The 19,775-nt window shown below is 36.7% G+C and overlaps 5 protein-coding genes across 5 annotated transcripts; 4 read left to right on the forward strand and 1 right to left on the reverse strand. All coding sequences in view use genetic code 12, as the record gives it.

The window, feature by feature from the left end:
• Positions 1 to 2,674: 2,674 nt before the first annotated feature.
• On the forward strand, positions 2,675 to 6,223 carry PYC2 (pyruvate carboxylase 2; the record flags this gene model as incomplete). The annotated part of the gene is made up of 1 exon (XM_049322639.1): positions 2,675 to 6,223. The coding sequence occupies one exon, from the start codon at positions 2,675 to 2,677 to the stop codon at positions 6,221 to 6,223; it is 3,549 nt and encodes a 1,182-aa protein (XP_049181236.1).
• A 302-nt stretch (positions 6,224 to 6,525) lies between these two features.
• On the reverse strand, positions 6,526 to 7,080 carry DUO1 (Duo1p; the record flags this gene model as incomplete). Its single annotated transcript, XM_049322641.1, has 1 exon — positions 6,526 to 7,080. The coding sequence occupies one exon, from the start codon at positions 7,078 to 7,080 to the stop codon at positions 6,526 to 6,528; it is 555 nt and encodes a 184-aa protein (XP_049181237.1).
• Positions 7,081 to 7,637: 557 nt separating this feature from the next.
• Positions 7,638 to 8,030, forward strand: SOH1 (Soh1p; the record flags this gene model as incomplete). The annotated part of the gene is made up of 1 exon (XM_049322642.1): positions 7,638 to 8,030. One exon carries the CDS (start codon positions 7,638 to 7,640, stop codon positions 8,028 to 8,030), a length of 393 nt encoding a protein of 130 aa, XP_049181238.1.
• Positions 8,031 to 10,297: 2,267 nt separating this feature from the next.
• Positions 10,298 to 15,420, forward strand: KGF56_001512 (uncharacterized protein; the record flags this gene model as incomplete). The annotated part of the gene is made up of 3 exons (XM_049322643.1): positions 10,298 to 10,301; positions 11,558 to 13,689; positions 14,359 to 15,420. 3 exons carry the CDS (start codon positions 10,298 to 10,300, stop codon positions 15,418 to 15,420), a joined length of 3,198 nt encoding a protein of 1,065 aa, XP_049181239.1.
• Positions 15,421 to 17,030: 1,610 nt separating this feature from the next.
• On the forward strand, positions 17,031 to 19,700 carry AXL2 (Axl2p; the record flags this gene model as incomplete). Its single annotated transcript, XM_049322644.1, has 1 exon — positions 17,031 to 19,700. The coding sequence occupies one exon, from the start codon at positions 17,031 to 17,033 to the stop codon at positions 19,698 to 19,700; it is 2,670 nt and encodes an 889-aa protein (XP_049181240.1).
• Between the last annotated feature and the right edge of the window lie 75 nt (positions 19,701 to 19,775).

The following is a 19,775-nucleotide window of genomic DNA, read 5'->3' on the forward strand; positions in this document are numbered from 1 at the left end:
AGGATAAAAAGAAAGAAATAAAAAAGAGTACCAAATCGTTCTACAGATTTCAAGTGGTATTTTACAGGGCTATTTATATTCTAATCACTAAAATCACTAAAGTGAAAAAAAAAAAAAAAAAAAGAAAATAAGAAGCCGAAAAAACAAATCAAAAAGAGCCGAAGAAAAATTAAAAAGAAGTCGATAAAATTTATTATTTTGCATCACTAAGAAAAGAAAAAAGAAAAAAAAAAAATTTTATTGAATATTAAGACCCATGTAGTACTTGGAGGAAACCAGGGTGAGTGCAACTACGATAACGGATGCAACTACGATAACGGATGAATACGGAGCACTGCTAAGCGTAAAATCACCGCCCCTAAACCTTTGCCCATCTCTTTCTCGTTAAATACTTTGAAGAAATGTAGTCATTACCCCTATCGTCATTAATACTTTTACGATTTTACGTATGGTGATGGAGAGATCCCCATCCCCACCGCCCCCCTTTCCCACATTGCATGGGAGGCATTTTAAACTTTAAACGAGACACTCAACAATAGAATAGAATAAATAATAAATGGAAAATTCACCAATAATGCACATAATAACTATTGACCACAGTTTTATATAGATAATCACAATTGAAGCAAATAAGTAGAGAGATGTATTTTCCACGTGCCAGGCGTATACGACTCTTATCCACACTTGGTTTCTATTTGTTGCTGAGTGCTTCAGTTTTTATTTGCTTACAAAACATCTGATTTTTTTTTTTCTCTAGTGAAAAGGTGGGGAAAAAACGAGCGGGAAAATGGAAGTAAAGCGAGACTAGAGGAGACGAGACTAGAAGAGCTGAGACTAGAGGAGCTGAAGGCGACTCTAGTTGAAGCATATTAACTCATGTCATGAGACTAGAGGAGCCGAAGGCGACTCTAGTTGAAGCATATTAACCCGTGTCATGAGACTAGAGGAGCCGAAGGCGACTCTAGTTGAAGCATATTAAACCCGTGTCATGAGATTAGAGGAGCCGAAGGCGACTTAAATCCGTGTGCAGCGAGATAGTGGAGTAGCAAGCTAGTCAGTGTTGTATCAAATCATAAAGAGTGGAGCACATTGACTAATTCACTATTGAGCAGAGCGAGATAGGGGAACATTAACTAGTTACTATCATGAGAGACGTACTTCTATTGAGCAGAGCAAGATAGGAGAACATTAACTAGTTACTATCATGAGAGACTTACTTCTACTATCTCGCCTTACTTGATAGTAGATTATCCATTGTCGGTGGCAGCTAGTAGCTTCTGCTATTATCGAGCTGATGCCTGATAATTCTACCCTCTTTGCAATTTGTAACTAGTTTGTAGGTTGAGTTTGATAGCGATGCTGCTCCATAGTGATGCAGGTAAGCTATTCAGTATCTCGCTCTTGCTCAATAGTAATCAAGTTATCAGTGAAATTTAAAAACTAAACACACGCTACCATTTATAATCAGAGATTTTGAGATCAATTCTTATCTCAGCCAATCATCATTGAGTTTGAAAAAAAAAATAATATTGCGGAGATACAAGTCCATTACTAGAAAGTGTAAGTTAATAAAACAGTTTCCTAACATGTCAAAATTTAACTACAAAACATGCTTACTAAATTTGAAACAGTATATGGATACTCACTAAAATTATCACACTATCGAGCAAAGCGGGATGCTGACTAGCTTTTATTATCACCAAGCTCATGTCATTTGGAACTTAGTCTAAAGTGAATGATGCCATTTACATCTTAGTCTAAAGTGATTGATGCCATTTACAACTTAGTCTAAAGTGAATGATGCCATTTACAATTCAGTCTAAAGTGATTGATGCCATTTGGAACTTAATTTAAAGTGCACTTGATGATTTTCAAGTGCATTTTACACTTGATGATTTTCAAGTGCATTTTTTCACTTTATTTAATTTCATTTTTTTATCCTACTTTGCTCAAACTCTTCACTCTCAACACTATCTCGCTCTGCTCGATAGTGTTGCTCAATAGTGTAGCGGCTGACTCATACTCTCCACGCTACCTTCTGACTCCCACTTAAAATAATTCTCGGACTTTTTACTTTTGTCCTATTATTAATTAACAAGTGCTTTCTGTGTCATTAAACAACTCAATGCCTATATAAAAAATGGAGTTTAATATCCATTACAATAGCAAGTGTAAAAAAAAAATGTTCTCATTTAATTCCTTCTACATCTCTTTTCAAACGGGCCAAGATTCTTTCTCTCATCCTCGTCCATTATTAATTCGCACCCATCTTTCCTTGGTTACATTGAATATTCCGCTTAAACGAGGTCTAGTTATCTCTACCAAAAAAAAAACAAAAGAAAGAAATGAAATGAAAAGAAAAGAAAAGTTTAATTGCATTTTCAACAACCTCTGCTTCTATTAGTCTACTCCTTTTACACTGCTCCTTTTCTTTGTCTCTCTCTCTCTTTTTCTTTGTCTCTCTCTCTCTCTCTTTTTCTTTTTCTTTTTTTTTTTTTTTCTCTTCCCCTTCTTTATCTCTTCCTCTTTAGTCAATTAGTTTAATAATTGACGAATAAACGGTAGTAGACCACAGTATATATATATAAATTGGAGTAGAAAATTGATACAAGCTTGCTTGTACCTAACGATATTTTCTTTTCTTTTCTTTTCTTTTTAATACTTTCCCCTTGAAATGAGTAGTACAGTTAAAGTATCAAATACTCATGATGGAAAGATTAATCAAATGAGAAGAGACTCAACCATCCTCGGTGCCATGAATAAAATACTCGTGGCAAATAGAGGAGAAATCCCAATTAGGATATTTAGAACAGCTCACGAGTTGTCAATGCAAACGGTTGCCATTTATTCTCACGAGGATCGTTTATCGATGCATAGATTAAAAGCTGACGAATCTTATGCTATTGGTAAAAAGGGCCAGTTTACCCCGGTTGGTGCATATTTGCAAATTGACGAAATCATCGATATCGCAAAGAGACACAATGTCAATATGATCCATCCTGGTTACGGGTTTCTCTCAGAGAATAGTGAATTTGCCAAAAAAGTCGAAGAAAGCGGTATGATATGGATTGGCCCGCTGTATAAGACAATTGATGCTGTGGGTGACAAAGTAAGCGCAAGAACTTTGGCTATTGAAAATAATGTCCCTGTGGTGCCAGGCACACCCGGTCCAATTGAAGATGTCAATGATGCTAGGAAATTCGTTGAAAAATATGGTTTTCCCGTGATCATCAAAGCGGCATTTGGTGGTGGTGGAAGAGGTATGAGAGTTGTTCGTGAGGGCGATGATATAGAAGATGCTTTCAAAAGAGCTACTTCTGAAGCAAAAACTGCTTTTGGTAATGGAACTTGTTTTATTGAACGGTTTTTAGATAAACCTAAACATATAGAGGTTCAATTGTTGGCTGATAATTACGGAAATGTTATTCATTTATTTGAAAGAGATTGTTCTGTTCAAAGAAGACACCAAAAGGTTGTTGAAATTGCACCAGCAAAAAATTTACCCAAAAATGTAAGAGACGCTATATTGACCGATGCTGTTACATTGGCAAAAAGCGCTAATTACAAAAATGCCGGTACTGCAGAATTCTTGGTGGATGAACAAAATAGGCACTATTTCATTGAAATCAACCCAAGAATTCAGGTTGAGCACACAATTACCGAGGAAATCACCGGTGTTGATATTGTCGCTGCACAGATTCAAATTGCTGCAGGGGCAACATTACAACAATTGGGTTTATTACAAGACAAAATTACAACGAGAGGCTTTGCAATTCAATGCAGAATTACCACTGAAGACCCGGCAAAAAATTTCCAGCCTGACACAGGTAAAATCGAAGTTTATAGGTCCGCAGGAGGTAATGGTGTTAGATTAGATGGTGGTAACGGATTTGCAGGATCAATTATATCACCACATTATGATTCCATGTTGGTGAAATGCTCATGCTCGGGATCAACTTTTGAGATTGCTCGTAGAAAGATGTTGCGTGCATTAATTGAATTTAGAATTAGGGGAGTCAAAACCAATATTCCTTTCCTTTTGGCATTATTGACAAACTCAACATTTGTTGATGGCAATTGCTGGACTACTTTTATTGATGATACACCATCGCTTTTCCAGATGATCAGTTCTCAAAATAGGGCATCAAAATTGTTGTCATACTTTGCTGATCTTTACGTTAATGGATCTTCCATAAAGGGACAAATTGGATTCCCCAAATTGGAAACTGAAGCATTGATTCCAGAATTGCACGATCCAAAGACTGGTATTTTAATTGATGTCAATCACTCACCTGCACCAAGAGGATGGAGACAAGTTTTACTTGAAGAGGGAGCAGATGCATTTGCAAAGAAAGTTAGAGACTTTAATGGTTGCTTAATCACTGATACAACTTGGAGGGATGCTCATCAATCCCTATTAGCCACTAGAGTAAGAACTATTGATCTAGTCAATATTGCACCAACCACATCGTTTGCTTTGAAAAGAGCATTTTCTTTGGAATGCTGGGGTGGAGCTACTTTTGATGTTTGTATGAGATTTCTTTATGAAGATCCATGGGTTAGATTGAGGAAATTGAGACAATTAGTTCCCAATATTCCATTTCAAATGTTGTTAAGAGGCGCTAATGGTGTTGCTTACTCATCATTGCCTGATAATGCAATTGATCACTTTGTTAAGGAGGCTAAAGAAAATGGTGTTGATATTTTCCGAGTGTTTGATGCGTTGAATGATTTAGAACAATTGAAAGTTGGTATTGATGCCGTTAAGAAGGCTGGTGGTGTTGTTGAGGCCACCGTGTGTTATTCCGGTGATATGTTACAGCCAGGTAAGAAATATAACCTTGAGTATTATTTGAAATTTGTTGACGAAATTGTCAAGTTGGGTACACATTTCTTGGCTATTAAGGATATGGCAGGTACTTTGAAACCAGCAGCTGCTAGATTATTGATTGGAGAAATTAGAAAGCGTCATCCTAACTTGCCTATACATGTTCATACGCATGACTCTGCCGGTACTGGTGTTGCATCAATGATTGAGTGTGCTAAAGCAGGTGCTGATGTGGTTGACGCTGCATCCAATTCAATGTCAGGAATGACTTCACAGCCATCAATAAGTGCGATCCTTGCATCCTTTGAGGGATCCATTGAGACGGGACTTTCTCAATCATTGGTTCGAGAATTGGACGAATATTGGGCGCAAATGAGATTATTATACTCATGTTTTGAAGCCGATTTGAAAGGTCCAGACCCCGAGGTTTACTCACACGAAATACCGGGAGGTCAATTGACTAATTTGCTTTTCCAAGCGCAACAATTGGGTCTTGGTACAAAATGGTTAGAAACTAAGAAAGCATACAAGATTGCCAATAAGATTCTTGGTGATTTAGTTAAGGTTACCCCTACATCTAAAGTTGTTGGAGATTTAGCTCAATTCATGGTTAGTAATGAGCTTACTGAAGAAGATGTTAATCGTCTTGCGGGAGAATTAGATTTCCCAGATTCAGTATTGGATTTCATGGAAGGGTTAATGGGTACACCATATGGAGGATTTCCTGAACCTTTGCGTACCAATATGTTGAGCAACACTTCTCGTAAGAAACTAAATGCAAGACCAGGATTATCGTTACCACCAATTGATTTTCATCAAGTTAAAAAGGAATTACGATCACGTTACGGAACCCAAAAAATTACCGAGACCGATATTGCTAGTTATGTAATGTATCCTAAAGTTTATGAGGCTTTTAGAAAACAGGTTGAGAAATACGGAGACTTGAGTGTTTTACCAACAAGATATTTCCTTAAACCAGCAGCTGTCAATGAAGAGGTTGTGGTTGATATAGAGCAAGGTAAGACATTAATTGTTAAACTTCTTGCTATAGGGGAAATATCAGAAAAGACAGGGTTAAGAGAGGTATTTTTCGAATTGAATGGTGAAATGAGATCTGTTACAATTGAAGATAAAAAGGCATTAGTAGAAACAAAAACTAGACCAAAAGCAATTCAACCAAATGATGTTGGTGCACCAATGTCAGGAGTTGTTATTGAGATTAGAACTCATAAACATCAAGAGGTTAAAAAGGGTGATCCTATTGCAGTATTATCGGCCATGAAAATGGAAATGGCCATTAGTGCTCCTGTCGCGGGTGTGGTTGGTGATTTATTGATTAAAGAAGGTGATTCTGTTGATGCTAATGATTTAATCACTAGTATTTTGAATCATTGAAGAAGAAAGTCAAAGGGGAAAAAATAATAAATAAAAAAAAAAAAAAAAAAAAGAAACTTGGAATAAGAAGAAGGTCTTCCCCCCTCTTCCCCTTTCTTCTTCTTCTTTTATATATATTTGATTAACGTTTTTATTTATAGAATATTTTGTTTAACTTTAGTGAAATCCCCCTTTTTCGTAGAAGTGGCACTTTTCTTTTCACACATTCAATTTCCTTCTTGACTATCACACATTCAATTTCCTCCTTGACCGTCACCCATTCAATTTCTTCCTTGAACCATCACCAATTTCTTTCTTGACCGTCACCCATTCAATTTCCTCCTTGAACTATCACCCGCTGTATTTAATAATCCCAACTCTCTTTTCCTCTTATTGGCCATCTCCTCAGCTTTATTCCACCTATCACGTTTTTCACTAACTTCCCTTTCCAAAGATCTATTGAGAATCATATTTTCTGATTCCAAAGCAATTAGTTTCCTTGCCAAAATTCTTAGTTGTTTATCCTCTTCATCGTCGTCGTCGTCGTCGTTGGTGTTTTCACTTTGGTTTATTCTTTCTTGCTCTTGCTTTTCCTGTTTGCTTGGGTTCCACTGCTTATTATCGATCATCTCGTGTGTGAAATTTGCTTGTTGTATAATTTTTGTCCACTTCAGCATCATTTCCATTGTATTTGAAGTTGCCTTGTTTAATTTATCCATATCTTGAGATATCTTGAATATCGAGTCGTGTAATAGACAAAGTGTTGAATTTATTCGAGTAAGATGTTGAAGCTCTTTCTCTAGTGCTGTTTCGCGCGTAGTTACCGGTTGTGTTTGGTGCATCTCTCCTGTTATTGGTATTTTGGAAGGAGACGCCATTTTGGGTAATGTTGTAATTGAAACAGTTTATTGGTTTGAAACTTGTTTATGTTTATGTTTGTGTTTTACTTGGGAAGAAAAGAAAAAAGTAAAGCATCAAAGAGTGAGAAAAATTGATGTTCTGCACCACCATCGAGCGAAGCGAGATGGTGTTGATGGTGTTGGTGTAGTCCACCATCGAGCGAAGCGAGATGGTGTTGATGGTGTTGTAGTGTTGGTGTAGTCCACCATCGAGCGAAGCGAGATGGTGTTGTAGTGTTGGTGTAGTCAGTGCAGCCCCACTGAGCTCTTCGCTCGATGATGGTGCTAGAGTTGCTAGTGTCGGTGTAGTCAGTGCTGCTCCACTATCTCGCTTCGCTCAATAGTAGAGGCTCGATAGTGTCGCTCGTACCGGTAGTCAGTGCAGCTCTACTATCTCGCTTCGCTCGCTAGTGGACACTCGATAGTGGAAACGCGACAAATATATTTTTCAAGAACAAAAAGAACAACTACTATTCAAGACAAGATAGTATACAATACAAGATAGAGTCGCCGCCAATAGTTCTTGCATTTGAAAGATGGCGGAAGTGGACAACAACAACAATAATAATAATGGTTGCTCCAGCAATAATATCTCTCCTGAAAAGCATCAGGAACAAACTCAATACGAAAAACTAATCACATCATTACCTCTGCGGTGGGAAATCGAATTAGAATTTGTCCAATCATTATCAAACATCCCCTACGTGAATTACCTTGCTCAGAATAACTATCTACAGGACACTCGGTTTATAAATTACTTGAAATATCTAGAATACTGGACCAAGCCAGAGTATTCCAAGTTTTTAGTATACCCCAACTGCTTACATATTTTGAAATTGTTACAACTGGAGAAATTCCGCAAGGATATTGTTAAACCTGAAGTTATGAATGTTTTAATGAATGATATGGTAAAATTATGGCAGGAGTAGCAAAAGTGTGGAGTATCCACTATCGAGCGTCCACTATCGAGCGTCCACTGACTACATCAGTACGAGCGACACTATTGAGCCTCTACTATTGAGCGAAGCGAGATAGTGGAGCAGCACTAGCTTGTTACAACACTTTCGAGCGAAGCGAGGTAGTGTTGATAATGGAGCAGCACTAGCTTGCTACAACACTTTCGAGCAGAGCGAGGTAGCGTTGATAGTGTCACTAGTCAGTGCTGGTCCACTATCTCGCTCTACTCGATAGTGGGTGGGCACTATCTCGCTCTGCTCGATAGTGTCGATAGTGTCGATAGTGTCACTAGTCAGTACTGGTCCATTATCTCGCTCTACTCGATAGTGTCGCTAGTGTCACTGGTGATTAGAGATAGCTCAATGAGGGTGCAAAAGATACGCTAACAGAGAGCTTTAGCTTTTGCTAGGTTTTTATCGAAATTTTTTTTTTCTGACATTGTTAATCGGATGTAATGGAATCATGATTGAAAATTATAAGACGTTTCACGCCTCTTTTCCTTTTTATTTTCTTCCAAATGGCTGGCTTCATGGTTGAACTAAAAGCGATCAAACGTTCTCTTCCTCCGCCCTTTCGCCGCTCACCTAAGCCTAAGGAGTATGCTTGTATATATTATTTGAAAAATTATGATTTTTTTTTTTTAACATCTTGTGCACCAAAACAGATAGTCTCGGAGTGAATGTGGCAGAAACAATATCAAGAAAAAAGGAGGAAAGAGTCAGAAAGGGAAGGGAAAAATAGAAAAAAAAAGAAAAATTGCAGTGGACCTTCTTGCCAATATCAATTAAGACCTATTGAGATTATCATTTCTTTTTCACCGATCATTCGGTTGATCCATCGGCTAACTCATCGGCCGTTTGACTAATTTTGTTTTTCTTGGCAAAAATTGTTAGCCGGTGAGGTAAAGCCAAAGAAAAGACTCCGACTCCTATTTTTCTCAAAAGTGGTAATTACAGAGCGCTTAAAGAGATAAGTGAAGTAACATCTTCGTGATCCCCTTGCCACAGTTTGTTTCAAACCCGTGAGTCGTTGATTCTTTGCCATATATTACCTGTATAGAGGTGTTTTTTTTTTTTTTGTCTTTTTTTTTTGTGGGGATCGACTAATAGAATAGATCAAATGTAAAAACTATTTTATTTGCTTTACTCAGGGATGGTGTTTAATCATTAGCTCAGTTATCAAGTTTTGGTATTAATGCATAGGAGATGTTCACATTCAGATCATTCTATTTTTAAATATCACGTTGATATAAGTCTCACTTATTAAACAATTTTCTATTAAGGAATTTTCTATTAAGGAACTTTCTAGTAAGCAATGTTCTAGTAAGGAATTTTCTAGTAAGCAATTTTCTCTTTTTCATTCTCCCTTTTCTTTTCATTCCTTCTTTCTTTCTTTTTTTCTTTATTTTTTTTACTTTTCACTTGCTTACTTGCTCACCTGACTGTTCTGCTGCGAGATCCAATTGCTTAAACCATAGAATAGAGTAGAGGTACGAAAAAGCGAGATCCAGTTTTTTGAAGAAGAGCTACGAAAAAGCGAGATCCAGTTTTCTGAAGAAGAGCTACGAAAAAGCACATCAAAATTATGCTGGCTTTATAAAGCAAAATGACGTGCTTTATTTGAGCATTTTTTTTTTGAGAGTGTCTTATTCTGTCATGTCTTACTCTAGTGTGTTCTAAGCCCGGTTTTTTTAAAAACAAACAAAAAAAATGAAATGCCGTTGTTCTGTTTACTTTATTAGTGGCAGTGTCGGCTTATTTTAAATATATACACGGATATTATATTCAAGAAAGATTATGGTGGGGGGGGGGGGGGTGGCGGATGATAGACTAAAAAACAACGTAATAAATCATTTCTTCATTTAAACTTGGTTTTTTTCTCTGTCATCCCACTTTGTCTCTGAGTCTGAGTCAGCTAGAAACTTATATATCTCCAGCCTTCAAAAATATAGGAGATATTATCATATTTCTATTACTCTTTTCTTTTCGCAAATTTGCAAATGACGAAAGGTTAACCACAGTCTTTCAAAGAGGACATTGAACGCAGCTTTTGGCTCATCCTTATTTTTTTTTTTTAATTTTTTTTTTGTTAATGATTTGTAAAAGAATATTGAAGAAGCGGAACAATAGACGTATCAACGATTTTGCACTGTCATGCCAAAACTAAGCATTTTTGTGCGATAAACATATATGTTATTTACCAACAAAAGAGTAACAAAAAACAGTGTAAATCCCACATCATGCGTATGATGTAAATAAATACAACTTTATAACAAAAGCAAATATTTCGTTTTGCTTACAACTTGTTGAGGAAAAAAAGAAATAGGACCTTCTCATGCCTTTTTGTATTATCTGCAATTTCAGGATATGTGTCTAAAAATGTTCTGAGGTAAATATATATATATATATTAAAAGTACCGGAATGGCAAAAATCTCAAAATAGCCATACCGACCTCTATTCATTTTGAAAGCGGTGGTTTTTACCAAGTTTTATTATTTTATCAATCCCCTTCACCATATACATCATCTTGTTTGATTTCCGCTACCTAAGAAATTTTTCAACAAATATTTTTTTGGAGTACTTTACAACGGAACTGATCCGAATTGATCCGAGAGATATCGGAAATAAATCCGGAATAATTACTTTTGCTTTTTCTTTATATCAAGAACCAATTTTGGGAGCGTAGGAGTAATCTGTCAAGGAGACTTGAACATATCAAAGGATTTTCTCAAAGCAGTTGGAAAGGACTTTGATATATAGAGTCCAGGTTTCAAAGTTGCCGGCATTACCTCTTTATAATTACAAACGTTTCATATTGATTTCACCCTATCTCCCTAGTCACACAAAAGCAAACTGAATATTTTCAAGATAACTAGTCAACAGTATACATTCCCACTACAGAGGATTGATTCCAGTTCCAGATCAGCCTCTTTTTTTGGCCAGAAACCTACCTATATACAAGCGAAACCGGTAGTAGCATCAGAACCACCGACAAATACTTTTGTTCCACTTTCACGACAACTGCTGCAGCAGATACTTTCTCAGCCGTCGTCACCTTTGCAAACACCGTTACTGCCACAGCATATGTTTTCAGATCACTCCAAATGGAAACTAAAACTAAATATAAAGCGACCCAATTTCTTTCGCAATCATCACCGATGGCCTAAACCAGAGATTGAATGGATTTACGATCCTTTGGCACTAGTCATATATGCTCTAACTTTCAATATCACCACCGCTATACTATATACCAAATTCACCAAGGATCTAAAGTATAAGAATTTCATTCCGCTTACATGCATTTGTATCAATTTTTGTATTTTTCTTATTGTAATTTACGAGAAACTTTACAAAAGAATTGTGCTACGATCAAAAGGTGCAAGAGTTTGTCATTGGATAGTGTCAAATATCCTAAAGAAATGTTTTTGGCTTTGTTTGTTCGTTATGTGCATTCTCACTGTTGTTCAACTATCTCTGGGAAAAGTTACGAACCCTTTAGACTTGAACCAGCAAGATCTATTATTGGTACATTTGAGTGACGGACAAAGAATCGGGTACTTGGTAATATCGCTAATCAACCTATTATGCAACTGTGCTGTTTTGAGTATATGGTGGAGCACTAGTATATCATCAGTTTATTTGTTGTTTGCAAGTATCAATGTCATTGAAATATTGATAAGTATAAGTATCATTCAAATCAATTTGGATCTTATCAATATCTCGTTTGATCGGCCGGCAAAGAAGATGCACAACTTATTTGTTTTGTGCGGTGCTTTTATGATTGGCCAGAGCATAATGGGTATCAGTATTGTTGTGTTGATCAATGAGAAAAACAGACTAAGCGAAATAATCGGAAGGCTAATTTTCACGTATGATGTTTTGTCCTTTTGTTTAGGATTGTTATACGTTGCATGTACTGCAGTGGCCAGCGTAAAGTTTGATTACAAGCCAATGGATGGGTTGAATGAAATACCAATAAGCTTACCTATTTTGTTTGGTATAACAGTTGGTATCTTAATGATTGAAATTGGCTGCTCGAGATATTTTAGAATTAGAACATTACAGACCTTGTATGAAGTTGAGGAATACGATTTATGTGGACTAACTGAACATCAAAAGCAAGGATGGAGTAAGTTGATCAACTTGAATAGGAAATATAATGCTGGAATCAGTGGCGAAAACGTTATTAGTTTAATGGAAAACTACCTTCATGCTGAATTACCAGGCATGAAATGTAAAGTTTTAAGGGTCTTTAACAAGAATGAGAAACATGAGAAAGTGGGTGAACAAAGTGAAAATCAAAGAGAGCAACAAAAACAGCAGCAGCAGCACAAACAGCAGAAACAGCAGCATAATAAAAAGGAAAAAGAGATTAATGAGAATCATTTGGAGAAGTTGCAAACAGAAAGTACATTAGCATCGAATCAACCAGGCAGTCACGAAAAGAAACAATCACATCACAAGAAAGCTATGCATACCGCTTTTGAACAATTGGATCAAGAGTCTTTTCTTTTTCTGAATGCACCCACCCTAAATGACGCAAATACATCAATACAGTATCTTGAAGATGAATATAAACCATTGAGTAAAAACCAATTAAAAAAATTAGCCAAAAAGAGCAAACAAGCTAAACAGCAAAAGGAATTAGCATCTTTAGAGAATAATACAGAAAAGTTTTATCAAGAATTGATGAATACTCAAGCCTTGGTTCTTTTGACCATAGTTGAAGAATTTGATTTGACTGAAAGAATACCTGGATGGGTTGGTAAAAAATTGAACAAGTTATTTGGACGTAATTCAAGATGGCCTATATTGTGTATAAAGTTTGGATTACTAGGATTTCATTGGCCTTTCAAAAGAAGTACGTTTTATTGCTCAGCGACAAAGAAACCTATTGCAAGAAGTGCTAGTATATTATATGCCATATCGCACTGGAACAAAGTACATGAAAAGTGTGCCGTATTATTAGACCCAGGGTATAAAGATGCTAGTTTTGAAGCAGGAGTAGATTATTCAGGATGGATAAAGATTAAGTTGCCAAATTCTCATATAATTGACTTGCGTCCATTCCATAACCAAACAAGCACCGAGTATTTCAAAGCAATTAAATACAGGAATCAAGACAATGCGTTTAAGCAAAGCCAGGGACAAGTTATTGAGCTGTATAATTTCAATTTTGAAAATTGTCAAGAAATCATTGCCATGAATGATAATATTGCACAAAACCGGCAACAAAATGGTCAATCATCACAACTACTTCATCCCGATTGGGAGTTTATTTATAATTTGGGGAATTTCGCAAATGATCAGAAATACAGATCGCTTTTGTTTCTCAAGGTTGGCGATAAAATAATTGCATCGTGTGTAATCTTTAGGCTTGGGGAAACAATGACATCAGATATCCAAGGCTTGGATCATGAGATAAGTAAGAAATATAAAGCATACTTTGTAATGATGCAAGAAGTAATCAAAATGGGTCTTCGGGAAAATGTCAGTTTTATTGATTTTGGACCAACTACCGAAGAAGCTAAAGTTGCTATTGGATGTAGCGTTGTGCCACTTATAGGGTCCATATACCCTAGACATAAGTTTATGGGTCCAATCATCAGATTTGCTGCTAGTAAAGTTGATGTATAGAAGAAAAAGAGGGAGGACCTTAATGTGACGATGATTTATGACCGATTTTGCATGTATAGAGAATTGAGAGACGAGATTATGAGAGAAAGTAATAGAATTGAAAAGTTATAGATTATTTTGCCAACACTATCTCCAACTCCACTATCTCGAACTCCACTAGGGAGCGAAGCGAGCTAGTGGAGCAGCATTAGCAACACTATCTCCAACCCGACTAGGGAGCGAAGCGAGCTAGTGGAGCAGCACTATCTCGAACCCGACTAGGGAGCGAAGCGAGCTAGTAGAGCAGTACTAGCAACACCATCTCTAACTCCACTGGCTTGCTTCGCTTCCTAGAAGAGCAACACTTTGTCGCTGTTACGACACTATCGAGCGAAGCGAGATGGTGGTGCCTTTAGCTTTGCTCGATAGTGGAGCAACACTTAGTCCTTGTTACGACACTATCTCGCTTCGCTCGATAGATGTACCTCTCGCTTCGCTCGATAGATGTACCTCTCGCTTCGCTCGATAGCAACAACGGAATTTCCAATTCTGGGCTGTCAAGAAGCGAGAATGGAAAAAAAAGAATAGTGCGTGGCAAATGAAAAATTCAACAAAAGGAATAGGGTCTTTTATTCTTTTACATAGAGTTATATTCGGAGCAGTGGACTAGGGACTAAGGACTAGGGTATCATCTGCTGGTTATATCTGCAGAGATTTCCAGATTTCAGTATGAGCTTTTCAGGAACATCGCGTGAACCAGACGCTATTTACGATACTCATTATGCCAAGTTTAAGTCGATATGTCATTCGCTATACACTAATTATCGTATAACGATGAATGAACTTTTGATAATCAGTTTGTATATTTTGAATTTTGTACTATCGAGACTAATTCATTTCGGTGCCCCCGAGGAAGAGGTATACAACTACTTCAACAACAAGGGGAACTTTTTGAATTATTTTTTTGTTAAACGTGGATGGGGGTGGACTACACTTGTCATTATGTTTTATTATTTCGGACATGTGTTTAGATATCTTATTGAGTCAAATAAGAAAAAGCTGAATGATAAGGAGGCCAAGATTGGCACTGTTATCGGAGGCGCGATATTGCGATATGGCTTAGCTACTATTTGGTGGTATCTATTCACACAATGGTGTTTTGGCTTACCTATAATGGATAAGGTGTTTATTTTTACAGGAGGCGCATGCCATCTTGAGCCGGTAAGTAGTAGTAGTAGTAGTGGCACAATACCTCCATTACGCGAAAAACATACGAATATAGCAAAACATTTTGTTCAGGATATCGAGACTATGATTTGGAAAAGTTCATCAGTTACATCGCGTAATTGTCGTCAAGTGAATGGATCTTGGATAGGCGGTCATGATCCTCTGGGTCACGTGTTCTTAATGATCCATTCGAGTTTATATTTGTACTTTGAATCTGCTAGATTTTTCAACTGGAAATCATTAGTTCAAACGGCATGTTATTTTGTTGATAAGATTAAAGCGAAGAACAATAAAAATAATAATAAGAGAATAGATGTCAGAGTAGAGGATACGGCACGTCTTATTGGAGATTTGGCGCAATTGAGTATTGTGTTTTTGATTGCCTTGTGGTGGTTTATGCTACTAATGACAAATGTCTATTTCCATTCGATTTTGGAGAAATTAGTTGGGTTGATGTTTGGATATGTGGGTATTTTTGTTATTTATTTCATACCACGGTGGATAAACATTGGTGTATAATATTTATTTTAATATATATATATATATATATATATATACCTCAAGAGTAATTAGTGTAGGATGTCTACTTTAGATAGATATGCGCAAATCAGTAGGCTTTAGATAGATATGCGCAAATCAGTAGGTCGTCAAATGTTCATTCACATTCTCTCTACTACTCTCACGACTAGAGTCCCCTTTCGGAGCTCCTCTATGTCATTATTATAAGAGAGAAAAAAAGTTTTTAGCTTATAGCGAAAGCTTATAGGTTATAACGAAACCTTATAGCTTATAGGTTAAACGGAAAGGAGACGAAATAAAAAAAAATGAGTTGCAAAGGGGAACAGTAAATTTGCCCCCCTTTGGGCTAAATACAAGAAGAAAAGGTATTTAAACCAATTTTTAGGAAGCCCTCAATTTATACATTTTTGGTGTTGTTTTGAAAACTTCCCTTTTAATGAATAGAGTAGAAAGAAAAAGGCCTTATAGGTAGTGCGATCAGAAACAATTAGATCCGTGTACATATTATTTTATCTGTAAAAACGAACTTTTGGATGTACGCGTGAAATAATATAACGCGTAAAAGAATTAAAAATCAATCTATGACAGAGGAAAGAAGAAGAAAGAAAAAAAAGAAAAGGAGAAAAAAAAGTTAGAGGTGTTAGACGATAGGTATTAGACGACACGTCAAGTGAAAAAAAAAAAAAAAGGAACCTACAGTAGGGAGTGAAGCGAGCTAATGGAGCAGTATGTAGAGAGCAGAGATGTGGAATGTGTTGTAGTAGCTTAATGACAGACAATCTTTTTTTACCTTTGGCGAATTCATTCCTTACAACAATCTCTCTTTTTCTCACCAACCGTAAAAATAAAATAAAATATAATAGAATGTTACACAAAAACACCGATTTTATCAATAGATTTCACAAAAGAGGAACCAACAACGAAAAAATATACAACAAGACGAGTTGGTACAACATAAAATCAATTGAACATCGTCCAAAATGGACTCACTAGAAGCAACAAAATATAAACAATTTACAAAAAAAAATCGTGAACGCAGCATATAGTCTTAACAGTATATAGTTGATGTCCCATCACACCTAAAAGTGCTAGCCCTTCCAAAGACCTCATAACCCATTTTCCTGTAACCAATTTATTTACTTTTTGAATTCTTTTGTTTACTCATCGTTTTTTTTTTTTTTTTTTTCTATTAGCATTGTTCTTATAATTTGAATGCATTACATAGTTACTCCTTTTTTTTTTTTTAACCTCATTAGCGCTAGGTATTTTAAACTTTTCCAAGCCTTTAGTAAAATCTGTATTTTGTGTTCATCATACCACCGTGTTGGTGCCTCTTCGTGTAAAATTTATCAATCTTGAAATTATTCATCTTCTGGAAAGCCATTCATTCAATTTTGTTTTTTTTTGTTCTTAATCCCCACCACTTCTTTACAACTTACTGCCTTGCCATACCCCCTTCTTCTCCTCCTGCTGCTGCTGCTGTCCTGTATCATCACCACTTGGAGCCTCTTCATTTGGTTTTTTTTTTTATGATGCTCTTTATACTAGTGCCCAAATACTGGCTACTACTGTTTCTACTATTTGTCAACCATGCTTATGCATCCATATACATGGGATTCCCATTTAATGAACAGTTACCCAATATTGCAAGAACAAATCAAGCTTATAGCTTCACCATTGCTAACACCACTTACAAATCCAATAGTCAAGGGGAAATCACATATCAAGCCACAAACTTACCAGCATGGCTCACATTTGACTCGGGGTCAAGAACCTTTTTAGGAACGCCCCAAGAAGTTGATGTAGGGGAATTTACAATTACTTTAACGGGAACGGATGAAAGCGATCAATCGCAAATGACTAACGACTATACAATGCTCGTATCAAATGACCCAGGAATAGAGATATCTTCACCAAATGTCATGTTCAACGAAATCGCTTCAATGGGTAGAACAGACGGAAATAATGGATTGGTTGTAAAACCAGGTGATGTGTTAAACTTGAAATTCACCAAGGATGTATTCACATTGAAAAGTGGTAGTAATCTTCCAATCATTGCTTATTACGGGAGATCAGCAGATCGTAGCTCTTTACCACCGTGGATCTCATTTGATGGTGAAACACTAGAATTCTCGGGAACTGTACCCAATGTAACCTCGGAAAATGCACCAAGTTTTGAATATGGTTTCAGCTTTATTGCAAGTGATTATTATGGATATGCTGGTGCCAGTGCTGATTTCAAAATCATCGTTGGAGGTCATCAATTGAACACTGATTTGAATGACACCATCAAGCTCAATGGTTCTTTTGCTCAATATATTAACCAACAGGTTCCAATTCTAACAGATGTCTATCTTGATGGAATGGAAATTGTCAAGGAAAATATATCCCTGGTTTACAGCGATGGTCTACCTGATTATTTGAAGTTTGACAGTGATAATTATACGATATCGGGAACTTTACCAAATGATCCGACTACCAGTGCTTTCGAAGTCATTGTGAAGGATATATATGGTAACACGGTTGATTTACAATACTCCATCAATGTGATTGGATCAGTATTTACCACCGATTCGTTACCTGACGTGAATGCAACAAAGGGAGAGTGGTTCCAATACCAAATTTTAAATTCCCTTTTTACGAATATTGCTGATACAAATGTTTCTATTGATTATGACAATTCAAGCTGGTTACAGTATCACGATTCGAATATGACATTAAGTGGGAAGACCCCAAACGATTTTACTCAACTAAAAGTATCGATTTCGGCAGAGATGGGCTCTGATAGTGAGTCGAGGAGTTTTAATATCAAAGGTGTTGAAAGAAATGTAGTCTCTTCCACATCAGCATCAGCATCAACATCCACATCGTCATTAACACCAACATCCTCATCAGCATCTTCATCTGCGACAACAACTAATCCTACTACTACTACTTCTACTACTACTACTACTACTGCTGCTGCTGCTGCCTCAAAAAGCAATAAAGATTTGGCCATCGGTTTAGGAGTAGGTATTCCCCTTGGTGCAATCCTTATTGCTGGTATCATCATTTTCTTCTGTTGCTGCTTCAAAAAGAGAAAGGATTCTAAACAACATGACAAAGAGAATAACTTGGGTGTCGTTATCAGAACAGAAACACCACCTTCACCTCAACAGATGGTGCCGCTTAGTGGAAAGACAATGGACTCTAAAATGGCGTCCCAGATCAACTTGATGAAACTTGATGGCTTGGCCTCAGGAAACTCATCATCTTCTTCCTTAACCCACGTTGACACTGATGACTATGCATTCCATGATGCTCGAGAACAACCAATGAAGAGTTGGCGTGCAAATACTGAACTGGATAATAAAACTTCATCTCCCACATTTGGAACATCCACGAAACCAAATTTACGAAATAGTGATGCGTCAATGTCAACAGTTAATACGGAGCAATTGTTCTCCGTTCGATTAGTTGACGATCCATCAGCAAGAAACTCGTCTTCATCCCAATTTGTGAGTAATAGTTCCATAAATGCTTTACTCAAGAGAGATAGCTCATCAAATATCCAAAAAATGGATTCAAATGGCAACATAGTAGAGTATAACACTTTTGCACCCAATACGTCTTCCGAGAAGCAACGGCAACAAGTATTATCGTCACAGTTGCATATGGTTCCAGAAGAAGAACATTCAAGATCAATAACTGCGCGTGAAGATACTTCAGGGACAATAAGTAATCTACTTCAAAAGGTTAATAAGTCTCCTTCATCAACTTACTCTGCCTCGATTATCAACTCATCATCATCATTATCATCATTATCACCACCATATGGTTCAACACAAATGCCTAATTTGGACACATCAACCTACAGTTATGAGTTCAAAACTACAGATGTTGAATCACCACAATCGGATAATTTCCTCTTGGGTGGAGAAAACAATTCAACTCCAGCAACAAGTGGTAATTATTCTTATTCAAAAACAAGGGGCAAAAACGAAAATGTTACAATAGCCTTAAACACCGTTTTAATGAACCACCCTAACATATCTACGCTTTCATGGAACTCAACACATTCAGAAAAACTCGTTTACGATTCTAGAATTAAAAACCAAAATTCTAAACAGGATCAGCTAAATGTCTCAAAGACACATAATGGTGGTACTGGCACTAGTGGAGTCCCTGAAGTATCCCTAGTGGAGTTTACACGAAAGGGAAGTTTAAGAGACTCGGCTTATGAGCCTGACTATTACCACAAAGAACAATCTGCGACAATTCACAATAGTGATAGCGATTAACGCAAATCAAAATGAAAAAAAAAAAAAAAAAAAGAAAAAAGAAAAATAGAAAAATAGAAAGAGGATATTCACTGA

The sequence above is a fragment of the Candida oxycetoniae genome (genome assembly GCF_023343755.2).
Source record: "Candida oxycetoniae strain CBS 10844 chromosome Unknown scaffold1, whole genome shotgun sequence".
NCBI classification, from domain to species: domain Eukaryota; kingdom Fungi; phylum Ascomycota; class Pichiomycetes; order Serinales; family Debaryomycetaceae; genus Lodderomyces; species Lodderomyces oxycetoniae.